The sequence below is a fragment of the Tribolium madens genome, unplaced genomic scaffold (genome assembly GCF_015345945.1).
Source record: "Tribolium madens isolate multiple individuals breed KSU strain unplaced genomic scaffold, Tmad_KSU_1.1 Scaffold_7;HRSCAF=85;Tcas5.2_LG10, whole genome shotgun sequence".
NCBI lineage: Eukaryota > Metazoa > Arthropoda > Insecta > Coleoptera > Tenebrionidae > Tribolium > Tribolium madens.
This window is the reverse complement of record NW_025401050.1, coordinates 7,819,658-7,836,697: the sequence shown is the minus strand read 5'-3', so window position 1 is coordinate 7,836,697 and position 17,040 is coordinate 7,819,658. Positions and strand designations below refer to the sequence as shown.

General features: G+C 31.7%; 2 protein-coding genes across 12 annotated transcripts in view; both read left to right on the top strand.

Moving 5' to 3' along the window:
* LOC123009472 (peripheral plasma membrane protein CASK) overlaps window positions 1–8,693 on the top strand; it is a 68,582-nt gene extending 59,889 nt beyond the window's left edge. For 5 of the 9 annotated variants that reach the window (XM_044405821.1, XM_044405828.1, XM_044405825.1 and 2 more), the window contains 8 exons: window positions 52–150; window positions 200–338; window positions 3,668–3,718; window positions 3,932–4,051; window positions 4,099–4,221; window positions 4,275–4,382; window positions 4,434–4,609; window positions 7,461–8,693. In XM_044405821.1, the coding sequence (XP_044261756.1) occupies window positions 52–150; window positions 200–338; window positions 3,668–3,718; window positions 3,932–4,051; window positions 4,099–4,221; window positions 4,275–4,382; window positions 4,434–4,609; window positions 7,461–7,640 (996 nt within the window). In that variant the 3' untranslated portion in view covers window positions 7,641–8,693. The remainder of the gene's footprint in view (window positions 1–51; window positions 151–199; window positions 339–3,667; window positions 3,719–3,931; window positions 4,052–4,098; window positions 4,222–4,274; window positions 4,383–4,433; window positions 4,610–7,460) is intronic. The other 4 variants (XM_044405824.1, XM_044405826.1, XM_044405829.1 and 1 more) reach the window with 2 other exon arrangements.
* A 246-nt stretch (window positions 8,694–8,939) lies between these two features.
* LOC123009501 (autophagy-related protein 16-1) overlaps window positions 8,940–17,040 on the top strand; it is a 159,128-nt gene continuing 151,027 nt past the window's right edge. For 2 of the 3 annotated variants that reach the window (XM_044405873.1, XM_044405872.1), the window contains exons 1-8: window positions 8,940–9,261; window positions 9,311–9,584; window positions 9,635–9,797; window positions 9,854–9,942; window positions 13,428–13,472; window positions 13,555–13,690; window positions 15,607–15,712; window positions 15,811–15,953. In XM_044405873.1, coding sequence (XP_044261808.1) covers window positions 9,162–9,261; window positions 9,311–9,584; window positions 9,635–9,797; window positions 9,854–9,942; window positions 13,428–13,472; window positions 13,555–13,690; window positions 15,607–15,712; window positions 15,811–15,953 — 1,056 coding nt within the window. In that variant the 5' untranslated portion in view covers window positions 8,940–9,161. The remainder of the gene's footprint in view (window positions 9,262–9,310; window positions 9,585–9,634; window positions 9,798–9,853; window positions 9,943–13,427; window positions 13,473–13,554; window positions 13,691–15,606; window positions 15,713–15,810; window positions 15,954–17,040) is intronic. The other variant, XM_044405874.1, reaches the window with a different exon arrangement.

The window sequence follows — 17,040 nt, the reverse complement described above, 5'->3', positions numbered from 1 at the left end:
CGTATTGCTCGTTTTTTGAGTAGTTAAGCATGAAACCTTCATAAATTCCAGATTTTCGTTCGAGCCCAATTCGATTATGATCCTCTCGAGGACGATTTGATTCCTTGCGCCCAAGCTGGTATCGCCTTCAAAACGGGAGATATCCTTCAAGTAAACACACTTTTCCTCTTAAAACCAGTTATAAATTGGAAATTTCTAGATTATTAGTAAAGATGACCATCATTGGTGGCAAGCCCGCAAGGACAACTCGGCAGGCTCGGCCGGCTTGATCCCTTCACCCGAATTACAAGAATGGAGGGCGGCTTGTGCCGCCATGGAGAAAACGAAACAAGAACAAGGTAAGTGAACACACAAATCACACCACACCGACTCCGAGCTTTTTTTCCTTGAGTTTTTTTCCAGCAGTTCATAAAACTTCGTGGCTGGTCCCCTTACTGTTGCATGGTTGTGTTTAATTCGATTTTCTAATGATTGTCGGTGCAGTTCATATCGGATTTAAGTAAGTGTACTTTACTTGGAAAACAATTTGAACGAATATGAACCGTGATTGCTTTAGAAATTTCAATGGAATACTTAAATGTTTGTAATGAAGTAACTTTGTTGATCGAGTCGATATTGAACGCACCGACTTACAATAAGCATACATTATTAAACATAAAGCATGGAACCTTTAGACGTGCAATTGTGAACAGACAATTAAACGGCATTTTACGAAGCGAGTGCGCCAATTATCGAAATTATGAATCGCCGAGTCTTATACGAGTTACTCAAAGTCGGATATTATTTTTTTTTGTTTTCTAGTTACTAAATAAGAACAAAAATATTTTTTTTTGATGGCCAACTTCCGGTCGTAAAGTCTGTTCACTTCTGCCCACGGGCGCCGACTACATGGGTGCTTCAGGACGGGTGCACCCATTGAAATTTTTTATTGGGTGGGGGGAACTCATTGAAAATAATGTACCTACTTTTGCCTAAAGTAAATATTTGAAATTTTCTCGGGAATTTCGTATTTATTCTAATATTTTTTTAATAACGTTGCATTTTTTAAAATCACTTTTAATTCAAAGATATCTTAAATTGTCTATTATCCTATTTTCCCCTTCGAGAAAATGGATCAAATTTATCGTTTATGTTATTCTATTTTTTTTTACATTTTTCAAACTGATTCATAATTATTTAATTCAAAATTACTAATTCAAAATTAGCTCTTTACTGAAAAACTCTGAAAAAAGATTTGTTGTTATCTCAAATATTTCAAAACGACGAAATATTCTACATAAATTTTTATATACTATTTCAAAAAATGAAGAGAACAAAAAGGTTTCTTAAATTTTTGAAATACTGTATCTTAATGAAAAAGTGTTGTACCTATCTAGATTCAAAAAAATTCATTTTGAAGCTTCAAGCTTGTAGTCTTGGAATCTTTTGTCAAAAAATTTTCTGAGCTACGATTACTTCACAATCCTAAGAAATAGCGCGAGAAAAAAAATGAGAGTTTCTTATTCTTTTTTTGGTCCACGGACTTGGGGAAATTTTTATTAGTTAAATGAAAATATGGGCCAGATAGCTTGTTCATTCAGCTTCAATTTGCTTTTTTATATACATAATTTATGTTATTATATTTTTTTTACTTGATTTAGCTCATTTTTAAACGAGATTTCGTCAAATATAAGCAGAAAGACCACAAAATTTGCTCGAGAATGGTGTTAGTTTTTCTTTTTTAAGTCTTAAAACAAGTTTTTGAATTAAAATCTAATTTTTTTGTGATAGATTGAAAAATCAACAAATTAAGTCGTATTTTTGCCTGTTTTCGAGTGGTTAAGTACAATTCTGAAAATATTGTTAAAAACGAGCCGAAAATTTACCAAATTAGTTCGAAAATGGTGTTATTTTTGTCTTTTTAGAATGTTTAATCACGTTTTTGAAATAAAAACTTTTTTTTCGAAAATGTTTAACTCTCAGAAATATTACTAGAATAGACCGAAATTCACAGCTTGTTTCTGTCAATTTAACTTGTTTTTAACACCTAAAAAAAATAAACGAAAAAATAAATAAATAAAATAAAAAATAAATAAATTCAATTTGATTTTATTTTGTTTGTTTTTCTCTATTTCAAGCCGAAAAACACAAAATATGCTTGAGAATGGTGTTTTTTTTTTATCTCTTTTAAGCAACTTTTTGAATTAGAATCTTAATTTTATTCTGAGAGAGTGAAAAATTAGTAAACTAAGTCGTATTTTGTCTGTTTTCCGAGCGCTTTAGTACATTTTTGAGCCAGAAATGAAATTTCTTAAATTTTTGAAAGACTGTATCTTAATGAAAAATTGTTGTACCTATCTAGATTCAAAAAAATTCATTTTGAAGCTTCAAGCTTGTAGTCTTGGAATCTTTTGTCAAAAAATTTTCTGAGCTACGATTATTTCACAATCCTAAGAAATAATGCGAGAAAAAAAATTGAGAGTCTCTTATTCTTTTTTTTGGTCCACGGACTTGGGGAAATTTTTATTAGTTAAATGAAAATATGGGCCAGATAGCTTGTTCATTCAGCTTCAATTTTGTTTTTTTTTGCGTCAATTTGTCGCTGAGATATTTGACTTTTGATGAAAAAGGATTATCGATATCTCAGCACCCAGAGAATTTAAGGATAGTTTCAAAAACTGGAATAAATGTCCTGGAAGATGTTTTTACAATTTTTTGAAAAAAAAATTCCACTTTCAAGATTGTTTTAAAGAAAAGAGAAAAATGTATCTTTTTTGTTGTTTTAATAAATCTAGGGTTTGATTGATGAGGATACTAATGTGTCCAGACTTTTTTACAACTCAATGTACAACCTCCAATAGCTCTGTAAATCTTTTGATCGATCCCTCAAATTGTATTGATCAAATTTTTACAAAAGAATTAAAGAAATTAATTGATTCTGAACATTGTGTAATCTTTATCAAAATGAGAAAACAACTGTTTTTTACAATTTCGCATGTTCTATTAAAAAAAAAAGATATTTTTAATGATTTGTAAAAAAATCTCAAGAAACAATTCTGACTAATGTTTGAGACGACCATTCAGCGTTTGCGTACCCTAATTTTACTCATCTCAAATTAATTGCATTAATTTAAAGTTGATACCCCCAAGCTGTATTCAGCACTTGATTTACGAACATTCATGCAGATTTTCAAAAAAGGCAATTTTTTTTAAATTGTCGTCGAACTTTTTTTTTTAAATTAAATAGTAGTGCATTATTTTTTAAAACTCAACCACTTGAAACATTTTGCAACTTTGAAAGTGTACTATTTGTTTTTAACTTTTTATTGTATAAACCGCTTTTGTATTTTTTACTGTTATTTATTGATTTTTTCTATTGTACTATACGAAAAATTATATTGTTTCTAAATGTTCTAAATAAATACATTAAATCCAACAGAAATAGAGAGAAGAAATTGTTTTTTCGCATAATTGTTCAGCAAGTTATACCATATAGAAGACTGAAAAGAAGCTTTTTATGTTATTTGGTTTAATTTATCAAGTTTTTTGTTTGTGCACCCATTGAAAATATGAAAAGTCGGCGCCCATGCTTCTGCCGATTAATTCCCTTTACACTAAACAGACAAAACAACTAAAACCAATGATAAACCCGTATTTTGGTGTGACCTGTATTTTTGTTGAATGCTAGACGTGGAAAAAGGATGTACTTCTCATGCTAACGGTTGTGATGGTACAACAGGTATATGATGCCCACATTAAGTAGCCTAAAGCATGATATTTAAGCATTTTCTAATGAGTGTTTTCCCTGGTAGACAGTGATTGTTTGTGATCTGCTGGGAAAATGAATAAATAATTTGAAAATTATAAAAATAGAAGGAATGCATGGTTTAGAGAGACCCCTAGGGTATAGTTTTGGTTGTTGTGGGATTGTGCTAACTTTGAATTTTTCCAGTCAATTGCTCAATATTCGGTCGGAAGAAGAAACAGTACAAGGATAAATATTTGGCAAAGCACAACGCTGTTTTTGACCAATTAGATTTAGTAACTTATGAGGAAGTTGTAAAGTTGCCAAGTAAGTGGTTTGAAATTAGTAAAACTGTGACTGATTTTTCTTTTAAGTGACTGATCCAGCTTTCCAGCGGAAGACCTTGGTCCTACTGGGGGCACACGGAGTCGGTAGAAGGCATATTAAAAATACTCTTATAGCTAAACATCCCGACCAGTATGCTTATCCTATACCACGTAAGCCCCCTTTTGCCTCATATTTAATTGTGGCTCAAGTGGGATTGTTTCAGATACAACGAGGCAACCTAGAGCCGATGAAGAAAACGGCAGGAATTATTTCTTCGTGTCGCACGACGAGATGATGGCCGATATAGCCGCTAATGAGTATTTAGAATATGGTAGTTGAGTCTGTGTGAAAATTTGTTTTGTTGTCATTTTGCACATTGTAGGCACGCACGAAGATGCCATGTACGGAACTAAGTTAGATACAATCCGTAAAATACATCAAGAAGGTAAAATGGCCATTCTTGATGTTGAACCTCAAGCACTCAAAGTGTTGCGTACTGCTGAGTTCTCACCATATGTTGTGTTCATTGCTGCTCCGGCTTTGCAAAACATTGCAGATGTAAGCGTCACTGTGGTGTTTGTAGAACACTCTTAGTTAGTTGAAAAAAAAAAAAAAAAGATTTCGAAGGAACTACAAAAATACCGAAAACTTTAACTAGTTCCATTTTGAAACTTTAAATTTTTTCTAAATTTTGCGCTTTTGGCGGAATAGATATTTTTGAGTTTTTTTCCAACTCAACCGAAGAATGTCGTTTTTATTCAGTGTTACGAGGTCTTATGAAATTTCACCAGATCTGATCATTTTTATTAGTGATTTGGTGAAAATTTTTGTAAACATTTTAGGAATACAACTGCAGTTAGGTACAACAGAATATTAATACATTTTGAAATTGTTTTTTTAAAACTAAATACTTGTATTTCCTAAAACATTTAGCAGAATTAGCTTTTTTCTTCGCGTAATCGTCAAGGAATAAAATTAAATCAAACAATTATTGGGCATTTTTTGAGTATTTTGCACGTTTTTCAGCTAGAAACTTTGCTATCTCTCCAAATTTCCTCAAAAATAAGTTGAACAACCACCAAATTATTTAAAAAATAGTTTTATAATTGTTTTTTTACAAGATATTGCTATACATGGTCAAAAAACTCCTAAATTTCACCGAAAATGAAATTGTTTTTGGCTTTTTTGAGTGTTTTAGCATCGTTTTCGGATAGAAAGGCTTAGTTTAATTAAAATTAAGGTGAAAAGTTATCAAGTCAGGCTAAAAGTTATGTTATTTCTGCCTTTTGTGTGTGTTTAGTCACGTTTTTAACATAAAAACATTTTTTTTTTCGAGAAATTACCAGATTACATCGAAATTCATATTATTTTAGTTTGTTTTGCTTAATTTAGTTTGTTTTTGAAACAGTGCTTTATTTATTTTCCGAAACGCGTCTAAAAATATATAAAAAACGCCAAATTTATGTTATTATATTTGTTTTACTCGATTTAGCTCATTTTTAAACGAGATTTCGTCAAAAATAAGCAGAAAGACCACAAAATTTGCTCGAGATGGTGTTAGTTTTTCTTTTTTAAGTCTTAAAACAAGTTTTTGAATTAAAATCTAATTTTTTGTGATAGATTGAAAAATCAACAAATTAAGTCGTATTTTTGCCTGTTTTCGAGTGGTTAAGTACAATTCTGAAAATATTGTTAAAAACGAGCCGAAAATTTACCAAATTAGTTCGAAAATGGTGTTATTTTTGTCTTTTTAGAATGTTTAATCACGTTTTTGAAATAAAAACTTTTTTTTTCAAAATGTTTAACTCTCAGAAATATTACTAGAATAGACCGAAATTCACAGCTTGTTTCTGTCAAATTAGTTTGTTTTTAACACCTAAAAAAATAAACGAAAAAATAAATAAATAAAATAAAAAATAAATAAATAAATTCAATTTGATTTTATTTTGTTTGTTTTTCTCTATTTCAAGCCGAAAAAACACAAAATATGCTTGAGAATGGTGTTTTTTTTATCTCTTTTAAGCAACTTTTTGAATTAGAATCTTAATTTTTTTCTGAGAGAGTGAAAAATTAGTAAACTAAGTCGTATTTTTGTCTGTTTTCCGAGCGCTTTAATACATTTTTGAAGCAGAAATGAAATTATGTTGCAAAATTTTGTACAAAACAAACCAAGAATTAACCAAATGAGGTCAAAAATGATGTTATTTTTGTCTTTTTCGAGTGTTTAATCACGTTTTTTAGCTAAAAACTTTTTTTCGATAAATTTTGTTTAACTGTCAGAAATATTACCAGAATAGATTGAAACTCATATTAATTTAGCTTGTTTTGCTTGTTTTAGTTTTTGAAACAGTGCCTCATTTAGTTTGCAAGATCTTGCTGAAACACACCTGGAAATAAAAAAAAGTTTAAACTGATTTTTTTGTATACGCTCCCAAAATGAGTTTTTTTCGGACTCAATAAAATAGTACACAAAACGGTTATTTTAGGTACTCCTACGTCGCCTTGTCATTAATTACGATTCGTCCCCTAAAACCCTATTTTGCGTACTTGATACATAAGTAGCTATTTTTAACCAATGTTGGGTACTATTTTATTGCGTCCGAAAAAGACTCATTTTGGGGACTCAAATGAGTCCGCAAAATCGCTATGTTTGGGAGCGTATACAAAAAATAGCTAAATTTTATTTTAATTTGTTTTACTCGATATAACTAATTTTTAATCGAGATAAAATAAGCCGAAAAACCACAAAATTGCTCGGTTGTTCGGTCTTATTTTTAAAGTCTTTAAGCAAGTTTTTGAATTAAAATTAGCAAATCAAGTCGTATTTTTGCCTGTTTTCGGAGCGCTTTGGTACGTTTATGACCCAGAAATGGAATTATTTTGCATAATTTTGTCAAAAACAAGTCGAAAATTTACCAAGTTATGCCAAAGTAGTGTTATTCTTGCCCTTTTCAAACGGTTGAGCACACTTTGGAGATGAAAACTTCGTTTTTTCCGAGATTTATGTAAAAAAAGCGTAAACCCTAGTCTTGTTTGTAATCGTTTACAGCTCAGATCTGGTGAATTTAATTATTTGATCCTTCGATATCTTCCTCAAATTTGTTTTTCCGTAGCACAAATTGAGTAAATATCTTTAATGTATGAACCCGTAATTGTAATGAAGCCATTGGTTGCTATTTGCTGTACCTAATAATAGGGAGGATTCTTGTTACACCTGTCACGTTATTAGTCTATCATCAATAATGATAAGGGTTTTTATGACAGTCTAATTAAGCTCTGTGTATCTTCTCGTGTGCTCGTTGACGTCAGTTGAACAAATAATAACTGAATCATCCGTTAACTAGCATATTCAAAGGCTTCATTACTTGGCTAATAGTATTTGTTTTGATTGTTGTGTATTTTTTGCCAGTACGACGGTAGTTTAGAACGACTCGCCAAAGAATCTGACATGTTGCGTCAGGCCTACGGGCACTACTTCGACTTAACAATCGTTAACAATGATATCGACGAGACGATCGCGGCCTTGGAAGCGGCCATCGAGCGCGTCCAGACCACTCCTCAATGGATTCCCGTCTCTTGGGTCTACTGACAACAGCCTTCATTGGAATACGGCTCACTGCAGAACTTCTGAGCCACGCTTTCACCGGTGTTTATTGAAGTGAATTAACAGTGAAAGAAGCTGCACCAACACACCACACACACACACACACATACTTGACACAGTAGTCTGAAAAAAAATGAAATCGCTAGTGTTTTGTGTTTTTTCGTTTTTCTTTAGCCAAACGGGTTTTGCAGTACTTCCAAAGACACGCTGATACCAAAGCCGAATTTGTTTCGTTTGCTAAGTATAGGATTAGAAATAGAGATGTTGAATGTAACGTTTCGTTCGACACCCGATCTTCATCAGTAGTTTCATAGTTTCTAAACCTACACAACGCACAATTCAATGAAATTTGAAAACAACGTAAAGAAACGATAATTTGCTTCAATATAAGAAAAAATATAGCAATACGTCTGAAGTATTAAAAACTTAACCGTAATTATTATATAATGTGATTAATGATGTTAAAAGTGCTCACAAGTACTATTAAAAATGCGAATAACTCGACAACGTCAAAATTCTGATTACGACCTCACTCATTTCTTGCTTTGATTTGATTGGTTCGCGAGCTTGTTAACGAAAAACATATCCGATTCGAGGATGACTAGGAAATTTTGATGGGAAAACCAACTGTGAAACGCATCAAATTCTAGATTTATGAAATATTGTACTATAAAGCTTTTCAATTTTTGATAGTGAGATAATTGTTCTCTTTTAAGGCAGTGGGGTTTAATTTTCATAATTTTCCGCTGTTATAAATTTATAGATAAGTGCCATTGTCGATTTTATGTAAAGAAGTCATTATTTCAGTTACGATTGAACACTAAAAAATTAAAAAAAAACGAAAAACACATTCATTAAAACTTATACAAGTGATTGCTTCCTCAAATAAGTGTACCTACCTACTTAAAAAATGAACTAAAGGGTATTCCTAACATAATTTGATAAAAAGTAGTGTAGCGTTTTAAAAGTTTGCATTTATTTGAAACATTAGGACAATGTAGGTTCAATATTTCTGAAATAAAATGTAATATAACATGAGGGGTGTTTTATTCTTATCCTGTGCCAATTGAGGAAACAAATGAATGCAATAAATGTGATTATGCAACCAACTATACAACAAAATAATTATTAATTATTAGTGATTAATAATAATAGCAATGGTTAGACTTGGTTTGTTATTATTTCAGTCTGTGGTTCCCAAATGAGTTCGATATTTTTTTTCATTAAAGTTTTGTAAAAAAAAAAAGCTCGCACATGCGCATTGTGTCCGTAATCAGCTGTTTTATCACGTTGCCATCTGTCACAACTGTCACAGTTGTCAAAATAAATCCCCCCCAGAAAAATTTTCAATGTTTGTGCTTTAATCACTCATAATTTCCGGCTCGTGCAAATAAATTACGTTAATTTATTCAAAGCAATTATTTTCCAAGCATTCAAGGTCGTTCTCTGTATGTTTCATGTCAGTCTGATTTCTATCTCCAATGCAAGCCTCCCCAATTTAATAAAATGGCAGCAGCTGAAGTCAACTGGAGGGAAGAAATTCTGACCAAATTACAAAAACGCAACAAGATTCAAACCCATTGCTTCCAGGATCTCATAGCACAGCGTGAGTTAGGGACATAACCTCAAAAGTTTGTTTTGATTTCTACTTCCAGATAATAAAATATTCGATAATGTGAATGCTTTGAAGCACGAAAACTTGCAATTGTCGATACAGAATGAGAAGTTGCGGGTGGACGGGGATAGGTCTGGGGGCGGCGGCGATAGCCGCCTCCAGGAAAAAATACAAATTTTGGAACAGAAGTTGTTAAGCCAGCAAGAGGAGCTCACCGAGTTGCATAGACGAAAAGGGGAGAATTCCCAACAAATTATCGATCTGAACGCCAAACTTCAAGAAAAAGAGAAATCACTAGTGGCGAGAGACATAAGGTTTGTTCGTTTTGAGGTTAGGTGTGATAGTTTAATTCTTATTTTGCCAGTCTTGCCGAGAGTGCAGCTAAAATCGCGAGTCTCCAAGCCGAAATCTCACTTTTCGACCGCAACAACAAGGAATTAAATCTCCTAAATGAGGCTCTTAGGGACGAGCACCAGGCCCTTCATCTGGCCTTCACGTGTCTTGAAGACAAGATGCGTAAGCTTCAGGTACTTAACTCGTGCCAAAACCCCTCAATTACATATCATTCAAAATTATTTTCTAGGACGAAAATAGGCAATTACTTGACCGTTTCATGAAATATAAAACGAAAGACGCCGATAGAATGAATGAAGAAAACGAGAATTTCCTCAAGTAAGTTGTTGGGGGTGTGGCTGGTGATGGAATTGCATTTTACTCTTCACTTTTTTTCACAACTGGCACTAATTTATTTGTGCTTTCAGATTTGTTTTTGCTTGGCTTTGTAGTTTTAGTAAAAGTCGGTTTTTGACTGTTGGCAGGAAATTAGAAGAATTAGTTCTGTCTTGAAATGCAAAAAATTGAATAATTGGGCTTGGTGGAAAATTTGAATTTGAAAGAATTATGTAAAACTTATGTTTGAAAGAGATAAGAGATAAACGTATTTACATTCTCGAAACGTGACACTTATTTGATTTGGATAATTACGATAAAACAAGTGGACTATAATTAATTTTTTGTGTTGCCATAACCGAAACTGTCAATTTTTGATTCACGTAATCTCACTCACTGTAATGAACGAAAAATTTTCTAGATCTGCAAAACCTGAATTAGAAGTAAAAAAATTAACTAATTTGCAAAAGTAAACTTTATCTAAAGCAGACTATAATTTCCGACGTTATATTTTAAAATATTCAGTGGTTATGTCTAAAAATGCATTTTTAAAGTTGAATTGTTAGGGAATTTGTTTGGTCTAGGTTTAGTGTTGGTATTACAAATTCATAAATTTAACTTAACCCAAACTGTCATAAACATGAATAGTATAAGTGTTATTTATTGTAATTTAGCAAAAGGGTACACAAAAAATTATGTATGTGACTCTCGCTGAAAACCGCAATCGAACTGGCTTACGGCGTTCCGCATTCTCGCTCGATATGCTCTATGTGTCTCTTTCGGCGCTTGTTACATAACTAATTATTTTATTTTTTAATAATTTTATTTTTGAGATAGGTAATTGATATTAAATGGTGTATTTTTTATTCAATTTAATTTATTTTTTTGTTGTTTTTGTGTGAGAATGAATGAATTTGTTGAGTTAAAGAAATATTGGAGAAATATTGCATGTCACTACAAGTAAGGCTCCTTCAGAACATTTTGCCTTGTTTTTAAGGTATATTTAAAAATTAACATTTTTCAAAGATTTTGCTTCAATTTTAAAGGTTATTTAAAAAGATATTTCAAGGATTCTGTCCTGTTTTTTTGAAACTCATGTAGATAAGAATAAAGTTAAAATGTCAATTTTACCCCGTTTTTAAATTGGTTTCACAACTATATAAAGTGTGATGAAGTCAGTCCAGAGACGATGTTAAAGCTAGTTCGTTAAGGCTTTTTCCTAACACCCTATATATGAGTCTATTCATTAAAACTAGTACTGTATAATTTGGCCGACCAAACCGGCCATAAAATTTATTCAGGTTAATTAGTTTATCAGCCAATTAGTTAATCCAAATTAACCGGTTAAATCAATTAACTAGTTAATCGGTTAAATTAGATAAACGGTTAACTAATTAACCAGTTAAATGGTTAATCGGTTAAACAGTAGATTCAAGATTTATATTTTTAATTGTGCATAAATTTCCAATGGAAGTGTTCTATGAGTCTAAAATTAGGTTGGTAACATATCTATCAAATTCAAACGTCACACTTTTATAGTCAATTCTCATTTATTTCACAATTTATTATCACCAACGATTTGGTGTTGCCAACCTAATTTTAAAGTTCAGGTCACTTTGATCAGAAATTTATTTGTAATCATCGTATAACAAGCTGTGAGGAAGGATAAAGAATACATTATTTTTACATGTTTATTTCTATGTAACTACAGATATGAGGAAAAAAATATTATTTACGAATTTTTCCATGTATAGGATTAAGGGCCAGTTTCATAATTGAATTTAAAGGAGCATTAAATTAAATGTTGTTTATAATGTGCTCATTCCTACGGACTTCCTGAGAAAAGTTTCACATTCTAAACCAACATTAACTTTAAAGTTCCTTTAATTCGATTATGAAATTGGCTCTAATTAGTAAAATAAAGTAAATTGGCAAATAATTGAAATTAACAGAAGTAAAACTAAAAAATTGATTTTTTGTTTTTAATTTATAAGGTTTGGAAAGTAATAAAACCAGCGTGATTCATTTTCTTACATGTTTGTTTATTACCTACCTTTTCCACCTTTACAAAAAGATAAATGAATTTTTAATGTAAAACAAGAGAAAATAATTGTTTTCATTTAAAGGGGAGTTTAAAAGTTAAAAAACAAAAATGATGAAAGGTAATACCTGCTGAAACGATGCAAACGAATAAAATTAATATCAAAATAAACAAGAGCCAAATAAAAGATAATGTGTGTAGAAAATTTCTTGTAAAATGAATAAAATGAGTAATAAGTTAAATAAAACTTTTTTTTGGAGATAATTTGACAAAATTTCAAAAAAGTTAATCAGTTTTTTTTTTGTTGAAAACTTTAACCGAACTGTTCAAAATTATTTCCACCATTTTTAATACACGTTTGAGCTTGTCGGATTCACTGTTCTCCACAAGCACGTTAGGGTGCAATTTGAAAAAGAAAGTTGAGTCACCTTTTTGACGTATGTCATTGTAAAGGTAGATTGATGATTTTTATCTAATAGATTTTGTTAACGCATTTAGGGCCAGTTTCATAATCGATTTAAAGGGACTTTAAAATTAATGTTGGTTTAGAATGTCAAATTTTTGTCAACAAGTCCATAGTAATCAGCACATTCTAAACCAACATTAACTTTAAAGTGTCTTTAATTCTATTATGAAATTGGCCCTTACAAATATTTATGGTTTGTTATATGTTATATGTTTTTATAAAAATAAGAAAATTACAAGGGGGCGAATACCAAATTGGAATACGGGTTATGATATAGAATATAACAGTTATTAATCAATTAATTAATTGATTACTAATAATTAATTATTAATTAATAATAAAAAAATGAAATAACGAAGAGCCAATCGCAAAACATACATTGGGGGAAGGAATATAAAATACATACTTCTTTGGGGTTTTATTATTTATCAAATTTTTTATTGTTATTTGGGAAAGTTGTGAATAATATCAACACGATTTGAGTCTGCTAATTTGTCTAGATTTTTTTATTAGGAGTATTATCTAAATATTGCTGATTTTTTTAAGGTCGTCGATTTAAAAGTCTCACTCGTTAATATTTCTCTCGGCCTCATGCAGTGTGCCAAAAAAATCTAAATGGCGAAATTCCTGCCATCCCACAGAAATTCCAATAATGCAACAAACTCAACCACGCAAGCGAATGATATACGAAGAATTCCTAATCACGAAACGCGGAAACAAAAAGCCTTGTTATAATGAAAAATCTACCATATTAATAGGTAACTTTATCCTCGTGCTTTACTCCGCGTCCGGGTATTAATGAGCTTGTCAGTTTCCTCTCGTTGTATATGTCTTTCCTCGAACTTGGCAAAGGTCTAAGATCAGCTGAATTCACCCTAGAATTATTCATCTGGCATACGCTCGAAAAATCTAGCTCTAATTAGCATGTGTTTTGTTTTTGTTTGCATGTCAGTAGACGATTTGCTTCTTTATGATTTTCAGCGATGGCGGTAATCACCTAGTGCGCAGCACTTTCGGCCGTTTCAGGTATGTTTTTTTTCTTTCAAAACCGAGTTTTGTCCTGTAGTCATGAGGAGGAGGTTATCAACGAAGAGAATTTTTTTTACAGGAAAAGATTTGCCAAGATGCAGAAGGAGATCGAAGAGGCGTGTAGGGACACGAGGGGGGTGTCACCGGAGGAGCTACAAGAAGGGTTTGGACCTGCTTGTCAGTCTACCATTCCCACGAAGGCAAGCGTTAAATTTGTAAGTTTTTACCAAACATCATTATACAGGATATCTCATCTAAGAGTGCGCTTAATAGATAATAAAAATATAAGAGGTGTTAAAAAGAACGTATGTCTTGATTAGTAACATTAATACCTATCAGTTATCTGGCAAATTTACCAGTTTTTGAGCATTGTTTTGTGTTAAATATTGATTATAATCAATTTTTTTAGAACAAACTGTAAATGTTTTATTCGTATTATGTTTCATGTATTTACTCACATTATTATATTGAGGTGTGTAGGGCTTTTGCGCTTATAATACACAAATAATAAATATAATATTTGGCTCGGCAAAAGAAGAAGAAACCATTTGGCAAATTCAAGACATAATTTTCTGACAAATGAATGAATTTTGAATTGAGATTAATGTAAGACGAACCTCCTAAACTCCTCAATCTCGCGTCACTACAGATCTTTCGCCTCACAACTTAATGAATTTTATTTTGTACTCAATGTTAAAGAGTGCTTTTATCTACTAATTTCAGTAGATAAACTAGTCTTTTATCGTCTAATGAAATAAAGTAATTTTTATCTACTGTTTATATTCAAGAAATTCTGGTAATGTGTACAAAATAAAACAAAATATTATACACGACAATAAAATTTGTTTATCTACTCGTGAAAAAAATTCCACTCGTGACTTCGTCACTCACAACCTTAACCTTTTCACTCGTAGATAAACAATTTTTTATCGTCTTGTATAATAAATAACTAATTATTAATTGAATTAATTATTTTTGATAACTTTTGTTAGTATTGAGACATTTCCTTACAATATTACAAGTTTGTAATAGGGCTGTTTTTTGTAACTCGATAATTAAATTTGAATTTAATTTTAATATTTTAAGATTTACTTTCAAATTGTTAATAACAGCCTCGTCTTTTACACATTTTAAAAAAGAATTTGAGAAATAATGCATTTTATTTAAAACACAACTAATTTCTCTTTATAAATTAACAAATACATACTTACTGTTTCACTGAAAAATCACCAATTCACACTTTGCAATAAACCAAAAAAATTAAAAATTAAAYTGTACTGACCTTATATGGCATCTTCTTCTGCTACCATTTGTAGCGATTCCCTTCATCTTTATAGAACGGACCTACTGAAATAAAAAAATACAAAATCAGTACACTGTTTTTATTAAATTTGTTGAAAATGTTAATAATATTTAAATGGGATTTGTCTAAAAAGTTGTTGACTTACTCTTTAATCCAGTTCCTTGTAGCACGATTGTCTGAAAATTTCATTCATTGGCACTAATCACTCGAAATTTTAAAAATCGCGCACTACTAAATGTCTATTAGGCACTCGTAAATGCACAACACACACTCACTGTATGAACAGCTCCCATTTCAACACAATTTCGCACTGAACCACCAAATAACTAATAATTTATCCGCATAATTATTACAATTCAAGTAACTCGTACGGGAGCTTGGCTAAGACTGATTTGTTGTTGTAATAATTTTCTGAAAAATGGTACAAAAACAAAAACCATCTCGTAACAGTTCCGGTGTAAAAGGCCTTTGTTCTTGGCTGCATAATCCAGTCCATTCGCAACGTCATAATTTTTTAAACAAAAATGATTAGATTAGAAACATTTTTCTAAAATAAGAATTGAATAATAAAATAGAAAAACACGAGCGCCACTTGTGATTAAATTTAGTTTTTTGGGCATGCAAAAGAATTAAGAAAAAGTGGTGAAAAAGTTCTCAAAAGTTTTTGGTCAAAAAAAAAAAATAACGAATGCTATTTGCGACTATTACTTGTCGGGGCATCTGTCCAATTTTAGAAATGCAAAAAAATACGAAAAGTTTGGTGATGTTTAGGGAAAGTTCTTGAATAATATTGTAAGTTAAATAAAAGTAACTTGCTTTTTTTGTTAGGACGCGCACGACGGCGAAGTAAACGCCGTGAAGTGGAGTCCCGTGGACCGGCTGGTGGCCACCGGAGGCGCCGACCGAAAAGTGAAGCTTTGGGAGATATCCAAAGGTCAGTCCTGACCCTTCATGTCATGTCTGTGTTCAAAATAAACGTTTCATGTCCATTTCGTTGTTTTTATTTTTGTTTCCTATTTTTTCGCATTTTAGGAGCTTGCGAAAGCAAAGGCATGCTAGTGGGCAGCAACGCTGGTGTGATGGCCGTCGATTTTGACTCTTCTGGTACGATGATTTTGGGTGCTTCGAACGATTACGCGAGTCGAGTTTGGACAGTGGCGGATCAACGTTTGAGGGTAAGTTTCTTTGTGGCTGAATTTCCGGTGAATATATTAGCTTTGTTAGTGCGGCCTGCTGGCGGTTGGGTTGCATCACTCATAACGAACGTGTGCACGTATACTTGCTTGTTATTAAATGTAATTATGGCCGTAACGGTGGTACCAACTCAAAAATCGATTGATGGATGAATGCCCCGAATGTAATTAACAGTTCGACGCGAGATTAAGTGCTCGGGAATTTGTTCGCTCTGCCATTCAAAAGCGAAATGGGGGGAATTGTGATGGCTTTATGTTGTCTCAAGCAAATAACTCGAAACTAAAATTCTTCCAATTGAGTTTAAAAAAATTGTTCGATTATATTTTAAGCTATTATGTATTTCAAAAAGGTCAAACCACTGGTGTGTTATTGAACATTGAAAAATCTATTTCCACACAAAATTTGTGTCTGTATTATGGGGCTTAGTCGTTTACAAACTAGCCACCGCTTTTTGTTGTCTAGAATATTTTTACGATTTTCTTGAATTTTTTCTCTTATTACTTTCAAAAAAAAAAAATTTGGAAAACTTAAGGAACTGTATCAGCTTACACAAATTTTATTTGAGTTGGTGATTTATTTTTAGGGGAAATTATTATAGGTAAGTATTTAGAAAATCTATGATTTCATGATTTTTTTTGTCATTTCCGTCATTCTCAAAAATGAGAAAAATGCAATATAAAAATTCGTTCTATTGAAAGTTGTTTGTCTGACTACACAAATTTCATTTTTTGTGGATGAGGACTTAAATTTTGAGCTAAATTAATGTTTGAAAAAAAATCTAGGACATGCGCAGTGTTATGCCACATGAAACAAAAGCTTTCCAAAAATAAACCAATAAAAAAGGAAAGCAAAGTGTAACGATTTAAAATAAAGTCTAGCAAATAGCCAAAATTGCATGACACAAGTCAAGGAGGAACTGATGCTTCACACGCTGAACCAACGAGAATTCTTCGCCTGAAGAAGATACCATTAAAGTATCGAAATGTCGCGACGAATTTAATGTTTTATTTCCCTGTGTCCTATAAACCATTTTCTACGCAATCAGGCTATCATGTTTTTTATGCTATT